The sequence below is a fragment of the Melanostigma gelatinosum genome (assembly GCF_949748355.1).
Source record: "Melanostigma gelatinosum genome assembly, chromosome: 3".
NCBI classification, from domain to species: domain Eukaryota; kingdom Metazoa; phylum Chordata; class Actinopteri; order Perciformes; family Zoarcidae; genus Melanostigma; species Melanostigma gelatinosum.
The window spans coordinates 13,860,000-13,883,034 of record NC_136636.1 but is presented as its reverse complement, the minus strand read 5'-3'; the positions used below and the strand labels follow the sequence as shown (position 1 = coordinate 13,883,034).

Below are 23,035 nucleotides of genomic sequence, written 5' to 3'. Positions count from 1 at the left end.
ATGAAAATGATGTTGAATATGCCAGTGAGATGATGAAACATTTTAGAGATGATTCAAGCCTGGCTGCCGGAGATGAAATAAGATCAAAAACACAGGAAACCACATACAAAAAATGAATTCCAGTAAAGTACCCCTACATACCAAAGGATCAAACCCAGTGTTATGAGATTAAATCAAACTCTTTCTTTGAATGGAAGGTAAGATTCCTTTTCTCGTGGAATTCTGATAAATTCTGATGGAAAATATTTTGATAAAACACCATCTTGGTACCATGGTTTTCTGGGGACACACAAATTATTTACATTAATGACATTATTTATGTAACATGTGAAACTTCATCATCAGCTATAAGCACAAGTGATCCTTTAAACCTCTACATGATTACACTACATCTACGATGTAAGTAAACAGAAAACATACGGTCCAGTTGCCCATGGATAGAGAAACATAGAACATTTGCATACATGGAAATGAATCAGGGACAGAAGAAAATGTAAATGTGTTCCTCGCTCTCCACATAAAACAATGAAATAATGTATCCTCATTTTCAGCTGAATATGAAAAAGTTCCCCAAGACATGAGAATATGGAGAACAATAAGCTGGATTCAGTGGATTCATATGAAAGTATCCCACACAGCCGAGGCTCTGCTGGCGACAGGGGAGAGATGAATGAAGGCACAGTAGATTGTTCTGCCCTCAACGGGGCCAGAGTGATGGCGTTATGTCACTACTAATGTTAATGTACAGCAAACGGGGAGCATACTTCATTGCAGATCATCGCCTGATTAAAACTGTCAGATGAAGTGACGAGAGATACGACACGCATGTACACACACATGCCTACTTTAGCTATAACAGGAGGAATATAACTGGAACAAATTCAACTTCCCACTCAGTGTGTAAAGGTTCCAAGAAAACTCTACTCATATTACATTCTCTCCCATTAGCAGACATGTGCAAAAACAACACACACACATACACACATAGAGGAGGATGTCTAGCTCGCTCTTCACTCCTCTGCTCATGCGGTGCTCTTCATTGCACTCGGATGCATCCCATCGCCTCCTGCCATCCTGCTCAGTAAAGCGCTCAGTGCCATGAAGATTGTTGTGGTGTTTCACACCCTGCTCCGCTCTGCCTCGTTCCTCTGAGTGACGGCTTCTTGAATGGCATTAATAAATTGAGTCGCCCCGTTAGCCGTGTTCACTTCAGTACACAGAGGAATGGGCACTCAGTCTGCATTAGTGAGGGACCTCGGGTCAGAAGGGCCGGATGGCTAAAGCATTTTATCAGCTGTAAAGTGCCTGTGCACTATATTCATTTCTCATTATACTGCTGCACTGAGAAATGTAAGCAAATCACCAGTCTGTATATATCTAGTAGTTAGCATGGTATAAGCTGGATTGTATTAATACTGCATGATGAAAAGTAAGAGCAGATCCAGACCTAATCATTTTCCTTTCAGAGAACACGTCCAGAACTCTGCCAGTTCACTCACTTTATCTCCCAGCAGTGTTCTACTTTTTTTTTTTCCATTACCATCCCACGTATTGTACATGACATGTAGCCTGTGTGTGTGTGTGGACAAGTTCATCTTACTTATAGGTGCTGGACCAAAAGTGAAAACATCGATTTTAATTATTTGTCTCACATGGGGCTTCACAGGGCTGTCTGGCTCAGCCTGACACTCTCACATCCTTCCTGTGCGACATTAACCTTTCCTCCTGGTCCTAATTCTTCCAGCCCCTGCAGGCAAACAAGAACATTGCCCAATAGTGGCCATGGGAGGGGAAGACAGACCAATAAGGACACATGCAGTGCTTGCAGTGGTAAGAAAATATCTATGAGGAATGTGAAGGGCAGAGGAGGTGGAGAGGGATGTGCCTTGGACTGCTGATCCATAACCTGTGGCATGTTGAATGTTATATTACCACATCTGCCCCTCATGATGAAAAGCCCTCCCACTCTCCTCCCCCAGCTAAATGATTTGATATTGGTGCCAAGGCCGAGTGCTACTTAAAAGGAACATATAAGTCTTCTTTTTTCCACACATCTTTACATATGAATTGGATGTTATCCCTGGGCTAATTCCTCTTGCACAGCTTTCTTGGTGTATTTTGAGGAATCATTTCTGTCATATTAGCTGTGAAACCAAAGAAATATCAGCTGTATGAGCAATCTTCAATAAAAAGGTTAGAAATTCAAGAAACCTTTCATATTCCATTAATTTTGTGCCACCAGACAAGATCATCTGAAACTGATTATGAGTGACATCATATTGAACATAGGGAACGGACAAAAATAACAGAAATATACTGTCGGGGTCGATCACATGGCACGTTTCTTTGCGCCCTGAAATCCATTGTTGTCAAAGTAGATGTGTGGAAGGCGCGACGGCGGCGCTCCGAGAGAAATAGATCAACTTTTGGAACGCTGCAGCGCACACTGCAGGTCACGTGACAAAGAACAACCAATCCCGGCTGGCAGATATCCTTTCTTTCTTCCATAAATATCAGTCCATGGTAAATATATGGAGGAGGAGTTAATCATTGAAGTTCAAGGCTACCCAGAGCTTTACTTTCTGTCCCACGGAAAGATGTTTCCGTCCAAGGACGTCACAACATCCGGTTGAAAATGTCAGCCAAACTAACGCAGACGAATCGAGCAGCAAAGCGACTGTGGGGGATTTGTAGTGCTGGAAATCCATCTGTTTTTGGTTTGACTTTGTTTAGTTTAACCAGTGAGCTTACTGCTAAATTACCGCAACGTCATCACAGCATGCAGGTTTTGTTGCTTAGTAACGGCAGGAGCCCAACCTCCCAGACACCTTGGATAAAAAGGATGAAAGCAGCACATCTGCCGTTTTCCACATGCGAACAGCCCCTTACACTTACACAGTAAGTTATCAGCGATGGTCTTTTATGGTTATTTCAAACGCAAACACTGTGCTAAATGTATTTCAGTGATCAGGAACTATGACTACTGTTTCTCTTCTCATCATTTTGTGACCTTTCATAATACATTTTCTATGTTAAACTAAATTTGCAGCTGCACAAGTTAGTCAAGTTATTCAGTTGCAGTATGTGTCAGCTTTATTCTGAAAATAATCTCTCGCTCTCGTGTGAGGCAAAAGGATGAAACGGGTAAAGTTAAGTGTAACAGGGGCCGAATTCATAAACATTCTGAAAATCTCAAGCAATAAGTCTTAGCTTTGTAGTGATTTAGATAGCATTTATGAACCATGCTGGAACTGTTTGATATCAACAGGGGAAAATGGCTCAGATTTCATCAGTTTCTGTGATTGCTGGCCACTCTATATAAGAGGAGGTGTAGATCAGTCATGCAATATAGCATCATTTATAATCCAGCCAGCCTATGTTTCTCTATTTGTAAAAATAAATGTGACGAGGTTTTGCCTGAATTGTCGGTTAAACAAACATTTGGAGGCATTTCATTCAACTTTACTGCAAACTATAGAAGGTGGAGTAACTCTAATGCACCACTTCCACTGAGAAGCTGAAGGTTTGCATTAACACAGCTGCTCGTATTTGGTGAAGTTACTGAAGCTTCAAACGGAAGTAAATCACACAAAGTGAAGGGTAGTATTTTTCACATCTTATGTTATGCCCTGAACAGAAGCTGGCAGCTTTCATTGCAAGGAAACCCCTGTGTAAATGCTTGTTTTTTTCAGCCACCTGTATCTGTCCTCTCAGTCAACCCAGACCGTAAAACGTCCAGCTATAGCTTCACCATGCTACTGCTATGCCAAGGAGGTTATGTTTTCGTTTCGGTATGTTGGATTGTTTGTCTGTCTACACGCCCGATGTTCATGAAACTTGTTGGAAGGGTGTATCGTGGGTCAAGGATAATGCATTACATTTTGGAGCGTGTCTGTGATACAGACATCATATTTCACTTGGCGGAACTCTGTGCTCTCCAAACGTCCTTTCAGTTATGGTAACGAAGATGAAGGCGGCATATGGTTGACACTCTAACAAACACGGTGGGTGTAAATATACTGTAGGTTCTGATTCCAAACCTTCTTTGAACAGAAAATCAAAAGGTAACAGAACTAGCATGCTGTTTGATAGAGCCACTAAACCCCTTAGGGCCACGGCCCGTTCCCCAGCTGGATGATACTGCTGACCGCAACATGCCCGGGCTTTGATAGTGGAGCTGTAGCGGTGAAAGGTGAAGGATGAAGCACAGCTTTCATTGTCCTCTCAGGAACAAAGGCCCTCTTTGCCAGTTGTGACACATTACAATGGTACTCCGCATCAAACATGGTCCACACGATCCATAAGATAACACAAATAACTCTCAATCCTGTTAACCTAGAGATAACCTAAAAGCATTTTTTTGTGATTACAAGCTTGGTCTTGATTGTCTATTTTTAACATATATTACACACCCTTTACCATCTTCTTAAGTCATGCTGGCAGAACTAAACAGACCCCAGGTATCTTTCTTTAAACAGACTTGTCTCATCACTTCACCAGTTTTCTACTGTAAGCCATTTACTGCCTGTCTGATACTGCTAAAGAGCCATGAACAATGAAGAGATGCATAAACCATGATGTCAGCTGCTGCTCCGTCTGAACAGGGGATCTACAGGCAGTGCAGGTATGAGAGCTGTCAGTGCTATGCCGCTGTGGGATTGGGTCTCTGGCATGCTAATGTGGCCTTTTGGTTCAGAAGTGAATGTGACAGGAGTTAACGGGAGTGGACAGGGGACACGCAGGACCCTTATTATCCCTGTGATAACCAGCGCTTCCTCTCCTCTCACCCATTTCATATGAGGTCAGTCGGAAGTCAACCATAGGACACGCATAAATCAACACGCACGTCTTACTCTGTGGTATAATTAGCCTCTGATGCAGAACTGATTAATGGAAAGAAAGAAGGGATGTTAGCGCCACGTGGACATAAAAGTTAAATAAATGTTTAAAAACGTACTCCTGGATTTTAAAAAAAAGTTTAAAAAGGTACCCTGTGGTGTTTTTGCAGAGAAATGTTTTGAGAAGTGGTTTCCTGTATTCTCATCTTCTTCCAGCATGTGCACAAACAGAGATGTAACATGACTGACTTTTTTAAAAATTGATTATTTTATTGAAATGATTGTAAATGTTTAAGTTAGAACTGAGGAGAAATTTGTTATTATTGCACTTAAAAAAATAAATGAATGAAATCTGTTGTATTTCCCTGGCTGGAGTCATAACGTCTGATGTTTTCTGAGAACATATGGACCACGGGGGGTGAATGGATAGTGCTTGGGCTTCTGTCACTCTGTAACTTGTATTCATCACATTGCCGTGTGGAATCGCCAGCAGTCTAACTCTCCTCCACCTCTGCATTCCTGCTCAGCCTATTGCCACATTAATCCCAATCTGCAAAGGCTGCCGTAACGCAGACTGCATTAGCTACTGAGTGATCAAATTAGGCAACGGCACGCTTACCCGCCTCCGCAATCAGTGGCACTTTCCGATGAAGACAACTACACGCTTACAATCAATTTGCTGCCCTTATCTAATCAAGCGGCTCACGCCCATCTCTGAGCTCTATTTATTTCTTGCACACTTAGAAAACATGAGCTCTGCACAGCTTAACAATGACACACACATCCACAGGCACACGCATGCCCACTTGTAGAGACACGAATGCAAGCATGCAAATGCATAAACCCTTTTTTTTTTCAAACATTCATATCCACACATGTCCTCATGGACATGCTTCAATACATTCACAAATAAACAAATTAGCCTCCTGCCTCCCCCACGTGCTGCCTTCTTGTTAGGAGTTGGTTAAGCTGTAGAGGAGGCAGAAGATGATGTTGACACAGTCTCTTAATCAACACCATTCATCACCCGAGCATGCATTTAGCAGCTTTACAAACAGGTGAGAAGAGCTTCACATCCCTTTATCTTCGAGAAATCAAACAGTGAATGATTTCATTTATGTTTCGAAATAAATATGAATTTATAGAACAACAGTGTAAGCGGAACATCATTGAATGAATGCTTAAGGCTAACCAATTTTCACATCGTTTTTATTTTCACACATAGAAAAGCTGTATTTCATAATGCAGTTAAAAAGACATAATTCACTGTAGTTAACACGCAAACAATGTCATCTAGCAGCACAGCTCAGACAAATGAAGACTGGCAAAGGCATAAATGAGCTGCTGAATATGCACGAAAGTCCTTTTTAGTAATAAAACAAACAATAAACACAAAGTGTGTCTGCAGTATAGCATTTCTTTTTTGCATCCAGATATTGATAGAATTGATTCTAACCAATGTAATATTCAAAACGAACACAAATAAATGCACATTTTTTTAATTTACAAATTGAAAACAACGAGCTCTATGCCCACTGTCAACATGATAAATCTGAATGACTTCAGTCTTTGATCACTAATCAGAGCAAATACTCAACCACATGGATCTACAGCAGTCACCCCGCTGGGATTAGTAAACTGAATCAATATTTGCACCCATGAAGCATTTCTCCAGGCTTCGCAGTACGAACCACTGATGTCTCATCTCTTTTAATGAGGGATGGCTCACCAGGCATCTGTTACACATAGATTGTTCTCGCTTCAGCTCAAGGCTGCTGCTTGCTATGTCACATACAGTAAGTGTGCAGTCTGCAGAAACATGAAACATGTATGTACATGAGTTTGTTCACATGTAGTAAAGGTGCAATAAGAGGTTGACATCATTCATCCTTATCATTTTTACCCTTGATCTCATACAAGGCAAAACACAACTTACAATCAATTTACACCAACTACTAATGATTCAAACAAGGTGGTGCTCTTACTTTGAAAAATATTAGTTCAAGTATGGAAATATATAAACTGTCAACACAAATTGAATGTTGAGCCAGCTGAGTCTTAGCTGCAGAACTAGTGGTGATTAAATAATAGGAAGCACGTTACGTTTGGCAACACTAGCACATATACTGGCTGCTCATGGGTCATTTTGCCTGCAAGTTCAGCTGCAAACAGGCTTTCAGTGCAGGCAAACATGGAAATATGGCGAATGTGATCATCATCAAGCTGTCTCTACAGAGTTGGAGAAAATGAAATGAGTTTCAGCAACTAGTATCTCGAATATAAAGTGAAACGTGACCCGGCTCGTTGGGTACTTTCTGTGTAGAGCAGGGGTCTTCAACTAAAATTCCAAAAGGTCCAGATCGAGAAAATCTCCTCGGGCAACGGTCCGAAACATTACAATAATATCTAGCTCGCGCTATTTACTGCCATATATATATCAATATATTCAAGAAGCCTAGTAGTAGTAACAACGTCTCTGTGTAGTCAACAACTGTCAAATCAAATAAAGTACACAAATTATATCTTAACAAATTATTATTCTCAGTTTTCTAATTCAACTGGATGGATTATAAATAATACACAGAAATACATAAATAACTGTTCTTCTCATTTAAAGTGAAATAAGGTCTGGATTAAAGGGTATAAATATGTGTTTGACTCCGTAAGTGTGTGTCGATGTGTGAATGAATGGCTTCATGCATAGATGCATGCATGTACAGCACTGCAAACTTCAACGTCAACAATAAACACATAGTTGAATCAACACCTCTGTGAAAGTTTTTTTACAAAAACTAAACAGTCACATCTGAGCTGTTGTAGTGGATTGTATTAGATTATATAGTACCTAACAAAGTGACCAAGGAGTTTAAAATAACAGTAAAATGACTGAGTTGCTTATTTTTCTGGTGGACATCTGTAATACATGTAAAACATCTGTAAAACATAATGTACACCATTCAGTGAAATGGCTTCTGTCAAAAGCAAAATGACACTGTTTACAGTGTGGATTATATGCAAAACACAGCAACATTTATCATGTTTTTGCCAATGTTTTTGGTTAAACACCACTGTCAGATTGATGTAGGCTACATGTAAAACACAAAAAGAAAACTAAGTTACAGCAATAAATACTGCATAACTTTATGCTTGTATGACAATCGCATGGTCTAGGACAGGGGTCTTCAACTAAAATTCCAAAAGGTCCAGATTGAGAAAATCTCCTCTGGCAAAGGTCCGAAACATTACAATAATATCTAACTCGCGCTATTTAGTGCCATATATACATATATATATACATATATATATATATATATATATATATATATATATATATATATATATATATATATATTGAAGAAGCCTAGTAGTAGTAACAATGTCTCTGTGTAGTCAACAACTGTCAAATCAAATAAAGAAAGTGCACATCAATGATACAGTTATATTTTAACAATTTTTATTCTCAGTTTTGAAATTTAACTGGATGGATTATAAATAACACATAGAAATACAAAAATAAATGTTCTTCTCATTTCAAGTACAATAAGGGCTGGACTAAAGAATAACTGACATAACAGAAAGCTTTTGAAAAATGTGCATCTTAAAATAAAGTAATTCATTTTAGAAACATGAATTTCACTGAATTGTCCTGCAGTTTTAAATTCAGTTTTAAATGCAGTTTTAAATGCAGTGAGCATGGACTTTATCTGTGGTTATTAACACTTGTTTCAGCTCTATTCTCTCTGGTAACATCATTGTTGGGACAGTGAATTCATGCGTTAGGATTCTGATCATTTTGGGCTCTTATGTTTATTTTCTGTCTTCATTTCAGATGTGAGTGGGTACGTTTGTTCAAAGGAGTTGTGCATTGTCTCGTAGTGCGCTTCATTTGCCGCTTTTATCAATAGTTACGCTTTCTGAACATATGCAACATGCTGGATTTAACTGCCTGCGGGAAGAATTAACATAGAAGAGTCTGTTCATTCATGCTTATGAATTATATTCTCTCTGAACACATTTCTCTTTTTGGAGAACGGCATGTGAGATAACCTCTCTGATTAACGCAATTTTCCTGCTCTTGTTTCTATCTCCTGGTCTCTCCCCGGTGTGTCATGGTGTGTGTAAACCTCGCTCAGTCAGGAAACTTGTCAGAATACTCACATTTGATTGGCTGAGCTTTACAACGCATTGGTCGGTGTCTCCTGCACCGCTGAACAAGTACCGTAACGGCTGTATAAGATGCGCCGCTTGAAAGTAAAAACTCGCTGCCTAATATGTATGATTACGAAATATCGATTTTAGGTCCTGGGTCCGGATGCAACTGCGTCTGGGTCCGGATCTGGGCCGCCAGTTAGAGACCCCTGGTGTAGAGTGTGCATGTTGTCTCTGTGTCTGCATGAGTTTTCCTCGGCTGCTCAAGTTTTCTCAAAAGTAAAAAGACATAACGGTTAGATAAACTGGAAACTCTAAATTGTCCGTAAGTGTGAATGTGAGTGTAAACGTGTGTTACAGCTACATTCATTCACTCGTGGCAGCCAAACCTAACTTGCAGTTTGAGCACCACAGCAATCCCTTGTGGATCATATTGTCTCATTTATTTCTATTTGCCTGCAGTCATGCTGACATTTACACAGCATTGTCACAGTGGAATCCCCATCTATGTTTCTCCTCTGCTCCATTAATTTGCTGCTATGAGCTGATGTTGATGTGTAACGCTACTGTTGATTGTAACTTGACGAGGATGGCAAAGACAAAAACGCCTGAAGTTAATCAGGGTTGAAAATTGTATTTCTCTTAAGGAATGTAGTAGGCTACAGGTCATTTCACCTGCTTCAATGTGATTTTATGATCTCCACCAGGGAAATCACTCGTATGTGTGCGTGTGTCCGTGCATGCGTCTGTGAGTGAGTGTGCACCCCTGTGTCTGTCCGGGGCTAATCTCATATTCTGCAGCAGGAAACTGCATAATGTTTTTGTTGACAAGTTATGACTGATTGCTCAAGGACGTCTGGTGGTTTTTGAGTTTGAGTAACTCAAACTTTCTCAAAACACCTTTTATTGCCTGTTTTATACTGCCATTGCCTGCCTGCTGACTCACCACTATTTACAGGCCCCTGCCCGGTAGGGGCCACTAGTGAGGACACGTGCCTCTCAGCCGGTACTCTGCGCCCGGAGACACAGTGGGGGTAAATCAGATTGCCCACTTCTATTGTTTTGGACTACCAGTGCACACACTTGCGAGTATGTCGCTGGCAATCAGCTGCTGCTATGCGGGCAGACCACTTTGTGAGTTTAATTTAGTTTTTTGCAAGATACCCGAGTGCACCAGTCTATTTCTTACTGAGACTTAACATTTGAATACCGGCCTTTATGTGGGAATGAACTGCTCACAGGAAGGGATGCATACATAAAGTATATAAGAGCATAGACGTGACACAAACACACACCTAGTGAGTATGAGAGAGGATGAGAGTCCGAAGTAAACAACTGCTTCATTAAAAGGACAAACTGCTCTCTGAAGCATACAGACTCCCCATCACTGGCTGCTCAAGAAGGCCCACTACAGCGTTCATTAAAGGCTTAAATTACCATTGCACTTTGGATTGCTAACCCCAGAATCATCATTGAAAAATCAATATGACTTAGATAGATGGATGTATTTTTCAGGTCAGGTATTGTTGCAACAGGGCTACAGTTTTGGAAAACAATCTGCCAGAAATGGGACCACCAATCCAAAACCACAAATTTGGTCATAAAGTTTAACAAACACCGTTATGAATCAAGACCAAAAAACCCACTAAAGACATGTCCCCTGATGTCACAATAGCTAAAAAGTGTTCACTTTTATGATACGTCTATATATAATGTTTATATATTTTACATTTAAGTGTACAACATCTGGTAAGAAACTGGCCACACTGCCAACAAATGATAAACTTTACTTCATAGAAAAGGTTTGGAGTGACATTTAACTATCTTTCGATTTGTTTTTGTTTTCTGATCTCTCTCTCTCTTCATATTCTTTTTGGCGCCTGAAGACTTCTATTGATCCCATTAAATGGAATGGCAAGGACAATAACATTTCCTTTCTCATGGAGGCAACAAGACAAAACAACATGGATTGTGAAGCTGCCTGGGACAGAGGAAGGGAGGACAGAAAAGGTATTTGACAATTACTTTCACATGAGACAACACAGCATCTATTGCCAGACCTTCAACTCATTTGACTCAGATGCCAGACTCAGATGCTGGAGTAGCAAGTGGGCAGTGATACTGGCACTGAGCAGGACAGAAGAGATGAAAGTGCGGGTTTGAAGAGATTCTGTGTTTTATCTTAACATACTAAGTAACCGCAATAAAGGATTCCGCTTCACACGATTTAATACTGGATTCAGTTGTGTACAACATGAGCCATTTCCACTATTTCACAGCCTCATGAAGGATAGTGTAGGTGCTGTCTGTCTTGCACCTCTGCTATTATTCCTGCTCTGTTTATTAGAGCTGGAGGTTCAGCTTCAGAGAGCATGGTGCTATAGTTTCTTTATATCTTTCACAGACAATAGAGTCAAAAATAATGTACGGTTATTATTATATAACCACGGTTCTCTGACTTAACAATGAGGTATCTCCCTATTATACTGCCCTCATTATTATGAGCTACCTGTTAACTGCAGAGCTTTGGTGATAGGAGGGCTTCTTTGACACTGCTGTTAATGGGCTGTCGCAGACATTACATCTGTGTTGGAGCATCAGTGGTTGGATTTCTAAAAATATTTTAGCAAAACCCTTAAATAAAGTACTTCTCAATAAGCATAAAGCAAGACCAGTTTCTCATGCGCTACTTGGTTTGTTCTTGTGAGATGGGATTGTACAAGTTTGCTATGTCTGTTTGCACTAGGCACAGCAAACATTCCTACATACATATACGTAGTATAATTATAGTAATAACCTCTACAGCAAATGTCAAACAGACAGAACACAAATGCAAAATAGAGGAGACCAGAACCACAGTACCATTGTTGGACAAGTTGCATTTACACAGCATCCAGCATACCGTTACCAGATTATTACCTCTTTTGCCACATAAGCACAGCATGCCCTGTCTCCCCGCATAATGCACTCCTTTCCCCTGCTGTTGGTACAGAAGTGCCCAAAGGCTAGTGCGTGTGTGTGTGTCTGTGTAGCCACTTTACATAAGCCCAGCATCTTAGTATGCATCCACTGGAGAACAAACAAATAAAGAGGTCTGCAGCATAACGGCAGCCATAAAATCAAGAGACAGAAGAGCAATACACATTTTAGGAAATGTCAACAGCTGATCTGTTTTGACACCTCTACTCCTCCTCTTCTCCTGTGTCTATACAACCAGAGGGGTTCTGGATTAGTTGCCGTATGTTCCACCCAGAGGGGTCTTTCTCAGTAATCTGGCATCTATTTAATATTTGCTCACCCACAGTGGCAAGGCGGTGTGGCCTTTTCACTGCGGGACAGCCAGAGAGGCAGGGTGACTAATAGAAGGGACTGGATTCATGTGGTCCACAGGACAAATACGCTTCCGACCTGGAGGTCAGGTCTAGGCGTGAGATCAAGGCTTTTTTAATCAGTTGTGGGCAAATATAGAGACCTTTGATTGAAGAGAGAGTCGCGGCTGTGGAGCAGACTTGGGGAGAATTAAAACATCTGGCGAGGCAGATTTCACCCTCTGCTCACCAACAACATCCACACGGGCTTGCTTTGTTATTCTGAGATGACACTGCTGGGGCATCTACAACTTTTTTCGTAACGCAGGCACGAATGCTAAAGCAGGGATGACACACAGCACGCAGATAGTATCTGATTACTATGTAAAAACACAGCTTCTTGCATTCCCCCAAACCCTTATGAGACACCAGGAACAATGTGCAAACGGCTGACATGGTCACAAAAAGAAGAAGAAGAAGAAGAAGAAGAAGAAGAAGAAGAAGAAGAAGAAGAAGAAGAAGAAGAAGAAGAAGAAGAAGAAGAAGAAGAAGAAGAAGAAGAAGAAGAAGAAGAAGAAGAAGAAGAAGAAAGAAAGAAAGAAAGAAAGAAAGAAAGAAAGAAAGAAAGAAAGAAAGAAAGAAAGAAAGAAAGAAAGAAAGAAAGAAAGAAAGAAAGAAAGAAAGAAAGAAAGAAAGAAAGAAAGAAAGAAAGAAAGAAAGAAAGAAAGAAAGAAAGAAAGAAAGAAAGAAAGAAAGAAAGAAAGAAAGAAAGAAAGAAAGAAAGAAAGAAAGAAAGAAAGAAAGAAAGAAAGAAAGAAAGAAAAAAAGAAAGAAAAAAAGAAATAAAGAAAAAAAGAAATAAAGAAAAAAAGAAAGAAAGAAAGAAAGAGAAAAAAAGAAAGAAAGAAAGAAAAAAAGAAAGAAAGAAAGAAAGAAAGAAAGAAAGAAAGAAAGAAAGAAAGAAAGAAAGAAAGAAAGAAAGAAAGAAAGAGAGAGAGAGGAGAGAGAGAGCGCGAGAGCGAGAGCGAGAGAGACCATGAGTATGAAGTCAGTGAGAGCGAGAGAGACCATGAGTATGAAGTCAGTGCTTACATTATAGCTGTGAAGGTAGCAGTGCAGTGTGTCCACAGTTTACTTGGCAAATAAAAGCTAAAACTCCTCAAGACCCACGACAGGGTCCGGTGTCTTGTTGCCACCTGCTGATTAAAGTGAAGGGGGTCATCCCTGAAGTAAGCAACAACTCCGGCTTAACTTATGCTTAAGCTTATGAGCTAAACCTTTTAGGTGAACAAGCTATTTTTCTTTCAGCTTCTATCTTTAATGTTTCTTCTAACTGTTAAACTGTTAAATATTACTCGGTCAGACTTCTTATTGTCTTATCATTGTCATAGTGCTGTACCTAGTGTCAGACCTCAGAGTGGTCACAACCACAAAGACACCTGAATGCAAAGTCAACTTGCTACCAAACTCGGATTTTATAGAAGAGAGTAGTGGTGTAATTGAGAGTAGAGTTTGTATCAGGCTGAAAACTTAAAGCCCAGAGAGACCAGAACCCATACTGGTCCACCCTGACCCAGGTCTAGTCACATTTTTAAAGTAGTAACGTTTTACCACCTCCGTGATGAACTAAAAAAGTAATTGAAGACTGATGAAATAATATGCTCCATCCGATAAGAAACATATGGCTCAGGGCCCATTGGGTCCTGGCAGTGGTTTAGAAATAAGACATAATAGGGTGGAAATTCAACATCTTGATTGTATAACCTGGTTCCAGTATTAAACAGCCTCTACTAAACATCATGTGCCTATTTTAACGCATCCTCCATTTGTGCACATGGTTCCTACCATCTAAAATAGTTTCCTGCACAGCTGTCACACCACCAGACAGACATGTTTTGTTTTCTCTTGTGCATCATAAAGGGACTATAACTGGCATTTCATTGTGCCGCCTTGTGTCGTAGAATGACATTAAATGAACCTTTAACAGATAGAGTGCCACAATTATAGCTGATGTGTGTGATCAAAATAAAACTGCTCCCCACTCTGTTCTTTGAGATGTCCACAAAGCAGAGTGTACTGCTTCATAGACCTCCTGTAAGGATGATGATGTAAAGATAAGCCTAATCGTCACAAACACACTTTTCCACAGTCTGCCACTTCAAACGGATCAGATTTCGACTGAGCCCAAAGTTACTTCTTAAAAGGCTGTGAACTTCTGTTTGAAGGCCAAGATGTCCTTGTCGGCTTAGCGGGACATAACAAGCTGAAGTCAAGTCAATAAACCTCACCGAGTTATCTGATGAACAAACTACTTTACACACACAAACACAATTTGTTGCCATCTAACCTCGTCTAGTTTCCTTGGTCACACACTTTGGCTGTCATTCTCCATGCATGAACAGGACAGGCCCACACATTCAAACAGAGCATTATTGGTTGGCAGGTCAGAACACGATTTGTAATCTCAGAAAGAAAAAGGACAGCGCTGAATATCAAGGGAACATAACGTGTTACGCATTCATTCATCACGGGAGGAGATAAAAAGCACATTTTAAAGTTACCACAATTTCAAGGACACCTTAAAACCTTCACATGAACTCATATGAACAAAATACCTGAATGTGGAACTTGTGGTTTCCTATCAAAGCACACCAATGCACTGTGCCTTCGTCACAATATTACCATGGCAACCATTATTCACATATCAATAGGTGAGGCTGAGCGGGTCAGAAAAATGTGAAAGGCAAAATTTAACAGCAAACCGAATGGGAACAGCGTGCACACACACACACAGTGGAGCAGGCGAGCGGAAACACACACACACACACACACACACACACACGCACACACACACACACACACACAGGTCACACGGATACCACAGTGAAAACACTACCTGTCAATAAGAACACCAGAAACGCTTTTGCCTGCTTGTCAACCTCACTTACTGCATCACTGGACTGTCACTAACAATAGAAGCCTCAGAGCAACACTACAAGACCAGCAGGATGATTAAAGCCTGCTCAAATGTTTGCAACGTGGTCTTGAAAGGTGGAAGTAAATCAAATACTTAAAGGAACAGTTTGTTGGTCTGTTGTCGAGGATTAGAGGATACCGCTCTCGTGTCTGTATGCTAAACATCAGGCCACAGCCAGCAAGCAAGTAGCTTAGCAGAAAGACTGGAGGTAACAGAAAACCATAGAAATAGATTTAAAGTAGAACGGACATTCCTATTCAAAACAACAGCAGGATGGTTAGAGTGGCGGCCTTCTTTATGTGTGCTGTTGCCATTGCAAAGACCTTTGGCTCACATGAACAGACTGGGCCAAATTTAGGAGCTTCGTTGTCAAAAAGACGAGTTCATGAAACTTAAAAAAAATCAAAATATGCATATTAGTGGTCCAGCTTTAAAAAGCCCGGTGGTGGAAGAAGCTTTCAGATCCTTTTATCAAGTAAAATAAGTAGTACCTCAATGTAAAACTACACATTAACTACAGAACTATTAGCAGCAAAATGTACTTCCGTATGTTGGGTGGTTTAATCTATAGAAATACAGCCGTTTTGTTGAGCACATGTTTTCTTAAGTAAAATCATTAGCTATCAATTATGTAGCGGAGAAAGAAGTACAAGATTAGTACCTTTGAATTGTACTAAATGGCAGTCAGCCTACTGATCCTCAATTATGGAATCCTTATGAGCCATAGTGTGCTAATGCATACGTAGGTTAAGCAGTAGGTGAGGTTGATATGCAACCAAGGACAAGGCTCTTGATGAAAAACAAATAATAACTGAATATTAGAGCTGCAGCAATTCTCAGAGAGTCTGGTGGAGCAAACAGGGAAGACATTTTGGGAAGAGCCCAGTGTGTAGACAAGGCTTCAGCACATCATAGCCCATTTCTTTGTAGGAAAGAAAACGTGATGAAACTGTCATGAGCGGCGTCGTTGGTGTCTAAATATAGCCTTGTGCATCTCCAGCCAAGTGTTTCCTCCACACACTGTCAACTCACTCAGTGAGGAGATAACAAGGATTATTAACTGTAAACACACAATATGAGGAATTGCCGGTCAGAGGCTGACTCCACCTCTGGACTGCTGCTTTTTGTTATGTTAAGGTTATTATTTTTTCAAAAAGCGTTAACCAATAAAATAAATGTAATGGAGGGAACAGTGCGGTGGGATGACAGCATTAATAATAAAGGAGACTTATCTCGCTCTCACCACAACCCTGCATTTAAACTCAGACGCTCGCTCGCTCACAAACTCACACTTCACTTACTGACTCTCATTGGGCTTTGATGCCATCGCTGGCACAACCCCTGCTATCCTGCACCATCCCACGCAGGAATCGCTGAACAGAGAGCAGTTAAGGGAGTCTGCGCCCTGAGCCCAGGAGGCATTAAAGATGTAGAATCCTGTCACGCCCCCCCCTCCCCCGCCTCCCCCGCCTCCATTGGACAAGTTGGAAGTTCTGCCTGACAAAAAGGAGCTGGGAGGGTCAGAGTAGAACCGTGTAAAACCTCAACATGCCTGATGATACTGCAGAAGACTGTGTCGGACCAATAGTGCTGCATCAGGACCTGTGGTCTCGAGTCTACAGGTAGAAAGCATACGAGTGCCTCGTGAGGGTTGACATGGTGTCACTGGGCAGCAGAAACTGCAAAAAAAAAGAGATGATTATAGTCTCATGCATGTATTATAAAAGTGTTTTGTGTTGTTTCCCAGGTGAGACAAATGCCTGCTTTTTCATGGCTTCCAGTTTGAAGGCACCATATGGTGAAGATGTCCTCTTTGATTCCACTGATATCCATAAAATGAGCTCAAGTATGAGCTTCACTGTCACATACAGAGATGCAACAAAGCTGCTGTCTACCTCAAAGTGAAGAGAAAAAATTGTAAAATGCTTCAAAACCAAACTATTCCTCAAAAATATTTGACTGCAAGCCTACTTTCAAAGACTCAGCTTGTGCAATTGCAGATCATGCCCTCATATGCGTTGACCTGTTTTCTTGTGTGGAAATATTACCGGTTAACTGTTTCTTGTTAAGCTCCCTCTCTGCTGCGGAGACAACCAGCATCCATCCAAAAATATTTAGGAAAAGAAAGCCTATCAGCATATCGTATTACCACGTACTTTGTACGATGAGACAGGTGGGAAAGGCAGGACCAAAATTAATAAAACACAATCTCTGAACAATGGCTGAAATAATCCTGAATAGAAAGTCAGAAACCCTTGTATAGCTATTCTATCTGTGAGCCCAGAGGCTTCCGTGGGTGGGGTGTCAAAATGCTATCGAACAAAGCCAAAAACAGAGTTGTTATCTGCATAACAATGCAATCCTCAGACTTGCACCTAAACTCAGCTCTGTCAGCTCGATGGCAGGAGAAGAGCTGTAATGCAAGGCATGATGTTCAGAAATGCTGGGATGCGAGACAGTGAGTGGGCCGATTCCTTCACCTGACTTTTGCGAGGAAAATAATTGGCTTCATATCCACGTAATGATTCAGGATTATTATTCGTACATGGTCCGTGTGTGTGTGTGTTTAGAGAGACGCAGTGAGACAGAACTGTGCTACAATGGGCGGAAGAAGTAAAGTTGTTTTACAGGAGTGTCCCTGATTCCCCATTCATTCTCCTGCTGGTTGACTGACGGGCGGCATACAGTTCATCAGCTGCACACACACGGTGCGAGACACAAAGACTGAGATAAAGACAGACAGGCAAAGAAGACGAAATATACGAAATATTCTAGAAACCAAGACTATTCTGATTTGGTGAAAGTAAAGGAGAATACAAACAATAGAGCGCCATAGTTAACAATTCATTTCAGAACCGTCTAAGTAGAGCGAAGGGTATCTCAGTTGTCGTTTCCTCTGTGGGTACACCTGAAATCAGCTCAGTTCCACTAGATAAGCCCTAATCAGGCCATTGCATGAAATATAGATGCTGTGGACAAGCAAAACACATTTTCTATATTTAAATTCAACACATAATAACATCAAAGAAGATTGAGAAGAGTGGCTGGAGAATAACCCATGAGCAGGATGCAGGTGATGAATCAAAGAGTTGCAGTGGTAAAGCATGACGGTGCCACTAACTAAAAAATTGAAAACATAGATGACTCACCTCCATTTTGCCAGCGAATGAAACCAAAGCTCAACCTCACCGCAGTCAGGAGGAGAGAGATGCCACTAATAAGATTGTCCTCTTGATCTTACAGATGTTAAACTATATATCACAGCCCAGGAATCTCCAATGCTTCAGTCCCATGAGGATTGATGACGCTGTTAAAACAAGTTCAAGAAAACCCACCGCCTGCTTAACAATGTTAAAAGATCCCTCTGGAGATTGGAGTTGAAGAAATCGGACGCAGTTCACCCTTTGGTTTTACCGGGTCTGTCCAGCTGCGTCCTATGTTGCCCAATTCGACTCACCAGGTGTGGGATCACTTGACACAGCTCCTCCCTGAGAGTCCAAGAGATACAGGAGCAGACTTGATGGAATAAGTCTATCTGATCATCAGTGTGTGAATAAGTGATGAGGTGGTGCCAACGGATGTATATGTGTATCAGATTATTACTGTAAATAATAAGGTAAATTAACGAGTCCTAACCTTTAAATACCTGGGGTTTTCCTAAAAGGGCAATCTGTCTTTTAAACATCACAGACTTGAGTGTTTAATGCTTTTTATGCAAAGGAAAAAATGGATTCTATCAGCAATTGATGATGTTGATATTTTACTTTTTTGTTTGTTTTTCATGTCTGTTAACTGTGGTATATTTGTGTGCGAGTAATTGCAGAATTGCTGCAGTGTATGGTTGATTGCGTGCAGCGTAATGTCTCAGGGAGACATCAATTATTGTTTCAATGTATGTTTTAAATCTCCTTTACTTTTGCCTTTATGCTTTTAATGGTTTCATGTGAAGCACTTTGAATTACCTTGTTGTTGAAATGTGCTGTACAAATAAACTTGCCTTGCCTTGCCTATATAAAAAGGGATTCTTGTGGGAAAATAAAGACTGAGTAAACACATTTTGATAAGTAAATGTCGGGGTCTCCAGGTGGCACCCTCTCTAAGACCCCACCCAGAGACTTGAAGAAGGCTTGAGGAAAGTCAAACCTTTCCTCACTGTGACATGCAGTCACATTATAAGCTTCACCTGCTGCCTATTGGCAAAAAGAAACAAACCCATTCGCCTAACATTGTGGGTGGATGGCCCATATGGCCACAAGACTACTTTAGACTGAGCTTATTGTTTATCATTGTGACACTGATAAATTGCTTGGACTTTCTTTCAAGAGACTAAATTGAGAAAAACACGAATGTGCTTAAATTCTGATACCTAGTTAAGTTTTTCCAATTCTGCATTTGTGAGCTGAAACGGTTTTGTCAGCACTGCTTACGATTCCTCCTTCTCCTGAAACAACATATGTCTTCTATAAACACAATATGAAGAATCATACAGAGCAACAATAGGTATACATCCAAATTGAACAATACACCAGAGGAAACAAACCCATTTCTAGGGGGTTTACAGATCTACATTTTAATTGCTGTGGGACCTGCAAGGCAAACAAAACGGTGGCACCACATAGTATAGAGTGAAATGGAGAAAGAAAAGAATGTGTTCGTCATTCAGATAAACGGATCACTAAATGGGTGGAAGCTATCGGTTTCTCATCTCGTTTCTGTTCACAGGGGCTACTGGGAGTTATTTTCTGACACAGCCACCAAAATATGAACCACAATGATTGTTCAATCTCATTCTTTAGGTCTTGAATCGGTGTTTCATCAAACAGGGCTTGACAGAATCCTTTAAGATTGCGTGAAAGCTACTTCTTCATCCTTTCTTTCTTCCTTCTTTCACCGTCAGGCTTTTTAACTAGTAGATGATACAATCCTAAGCATCCTGTGCTCATTCACACTCACGCTCCTTAACAACCTGTCATAGAACTCAAGTCAATTGATGGACTGCGACAAGCACTTCTGCGTCATGGCGGACAAGTGTAAGAGGGTAAAAACTGATGCTTTCGTAGCTTGACAGACTACAGACTGACAGAGCTGCGCGCCCACAAAAGATGCACACTTACACTGGCCATGATTATGTAACAACACGGGCGCCTAAAAGGGAATACTACTACATTTGAACACGATGAGGGATGCTTCTTCTATGCCTTCAGATCATTTAGTCTGTGTCAGTGAACACATGTTAAGAGTTTGTCCTGCCCTCTGATGTCGGGTGTTGCACTCTGCATAGTGCCGCAGAGACCAAACTGCAAAAAAGATGAGATGGCTGGTAAATTGTGATAAACTGATAATTCAGTGTTTTTTTATTTGTAGATCAGAACTGATGTCACAACTATTAAAACCTGCTAAATATTACACATTTGGTCCTTGCTTTTGTGACAACAACAAAGAGATTGTTCGTGTTTGCTGGGTGGGAAGCCGGAGAGAGATCATTTTCTTGTGAGTTCACGAGCAATTTCTAGTGGTTGGTCGAGCTGCCTGAGTGCAGGGGGGGGGGGGGGGGGGGGTGGGTATCTGGGTGAGACACCCTCAGGGCAGGTGAAAAGAGGCAGCTGGTGGCTGGATGTATATAAGGGGAAATATGGCAGATTACGATATGGAGAATTAACTCGGAAAATTCGGGAGGCAATAGACAGACAATTTTCGAGCTCGTCCCACATAACATATTGTACAGCTATTGTTTTTAGTAGAAAATCCAAACATTCTCATCACTACCACTTTCCTAATAAAGTCTCTGGTAGAAGGCCAGGATGAAATCCAATAACCAACTAACTGAGACCTTTCAGAAACGGTCTGCCTGCTACACAAGGGCTGTCGCATTGCTGCGATATGCTGACAGAGCTGGAAACAGTCAATGAACAATGCCAACCTTTCCATCCTTGCCTCCTTTACTTTCCTGTGCTCAACACAACAACTGACGGAGGACTCAATGCAACGCAGTGAACACTTGGCCTATTCCTATGGCATAATGGCACCACATGCTGATGATTCATTGGCTTTGTGGAGGCAATTCAAACACTGCAGTTTGCTGACAAAATAGAAAGTAACCCCAATGAATTTCAGCACTCGTGAAACCCTCTTGCCATTGGGCAGTTTTGTATGTGCACCCTGCCTCCGACTTTCATGGATATGAGAAAGAAAAGCTCTACTCACAAAAGGCAAATGCGAGAAAAATCCATCATAATTTCAAGACATAATGGTAGATTTACTGACCAGGAAGTGGGTCAGTTTTACCTTTTGTGAAGAGACAGAAGCTTGAACAAACAGATGGACAGATGTGCGTGCACTCACACCCAAGTACACACGGAGCATTATTCATGCAGTGGGATGCCCCAAACTGAATCCACGTGTGTAAATGTCATCAGTAAATGTCAAGAGCTTTTTGAGGCCTGTCCTGAGGACATGTAGCCCAGCATATGGGCCGTGGGACTCAGGCATACCTTCATTTTATATACCGGTATTCTACATTCTGATATTTAATTTGTCCTACTCTTTTATTCTATTGTGCATTTTTTAACACTTAATATTCTTGGTTACTCTGCTACTTTGCTAATTGGTGTGTCTTGCTGCTGTAAGATACTAATTTCCCCCTGGGGATAAATAAAGTACATATCTATCTATTTCCTACTACTTCATCTGTTCTTAATCTACTTTAAAGACCTCATCTGCTCATGTGATGAATTAAACAACACGTGAAAGTGGGTCTTTTGACAAGCAGGAAGCAGAAAAGAGGACATAATATATGTTCACAAGATGAATGTCACCCACTGAAATAACAGGAAGAGAAGAGAAGAAACCTCCTGTCTTACTTCTTCATATGATGGCACAGACTTGTCAGTGTGGAAGAAGGTGCGGAAACAAGTAACGATTACAGAGAGAAACAGTCTGCTAAACATGTGAGACATCCTGTAAACACTGGCGACATGTTAAACCTTTACACCTGCCTTTCTCACTGATCCTGTGTGATAACTAACTCACTAATTGCAGACTTGACTAATTCTGGAATATATACAGCTAAAGGAGGCTACGGGTGACTCCATCGATTACAGGTGTGTCCACATTGTGCTAACATATTCTCATATCGTCTGTACCTCGATGTAGGAAGCGAGCCTGGGGTAGACCCTGTAGGGTCCCACCACGTGAGACAGGGGGGTGGTGCAGTCGAAGCTGGTGGTCACAGCGTGGCTCACTTCAGGAAGAGAAAACACCTTGAAGCCAAACTTCTCATACATCTTCTGCAGTTCTTCATCCGGCTTCTCTTCCCCCTCACACAGGACACTGCCCACCACGTAGCGACATTTCTCTGCTGGCCTCTGAGGGGGACAGAGAGATGAGAGATGAAACATCTATCGATCCACTTTAAACCCTTCTGCGAGTCACCGGTAGAAACCCGTTCTTATTTATTGTACAACCGTCGAACACAAGGCAAGGTAGCGGCTTCTGTTGGAGGAACAATTAGACATTTTAATGTAGTTCCATTGTATCTGTATTGTAACACTTTTCTGTCAGATTCGAGACAGGTATATATTGATCTATAACATGTATCAAAATTCATCATCTTATGCACAAGGAAATGCAATTCGTCAAGTAGGCCACATTAAAGGCAAAACACTGAAAATAAGCCAAAGACTGCTGCACTATGTGGAACTTTTTAACGAACTTTATTTTCATAAAAGTTGTCCATTTAGTAGATAGTGGGTTAAAAAAGAGTG

At 41.0% G+C, this 23,035-nt stretch overlaps 1 protein-coding gene across 1 annotated transcript in view; it reads right to left on the bottom strand.

The window, feature by feature from the left end:
- tex264a (testis expressed 264, ER-phagy receptor a) overlaps window positions 1-23,035 on the bottom strand; it is a 58,729-nt gene that overhangs the window by 23,237 nt on the left and 12,457 nt on the right. The window contains exon 2 of the mRNA XM_079296886.1: window positions 22,415-22,636. Coding sequence (XP_079153012.1) covers window positions 22,415-22,636 — 222 coding nt within the window. The remainder of the gene's footprint in view (window positions 1-22,414; window positions 22,637-23,035) is intronic.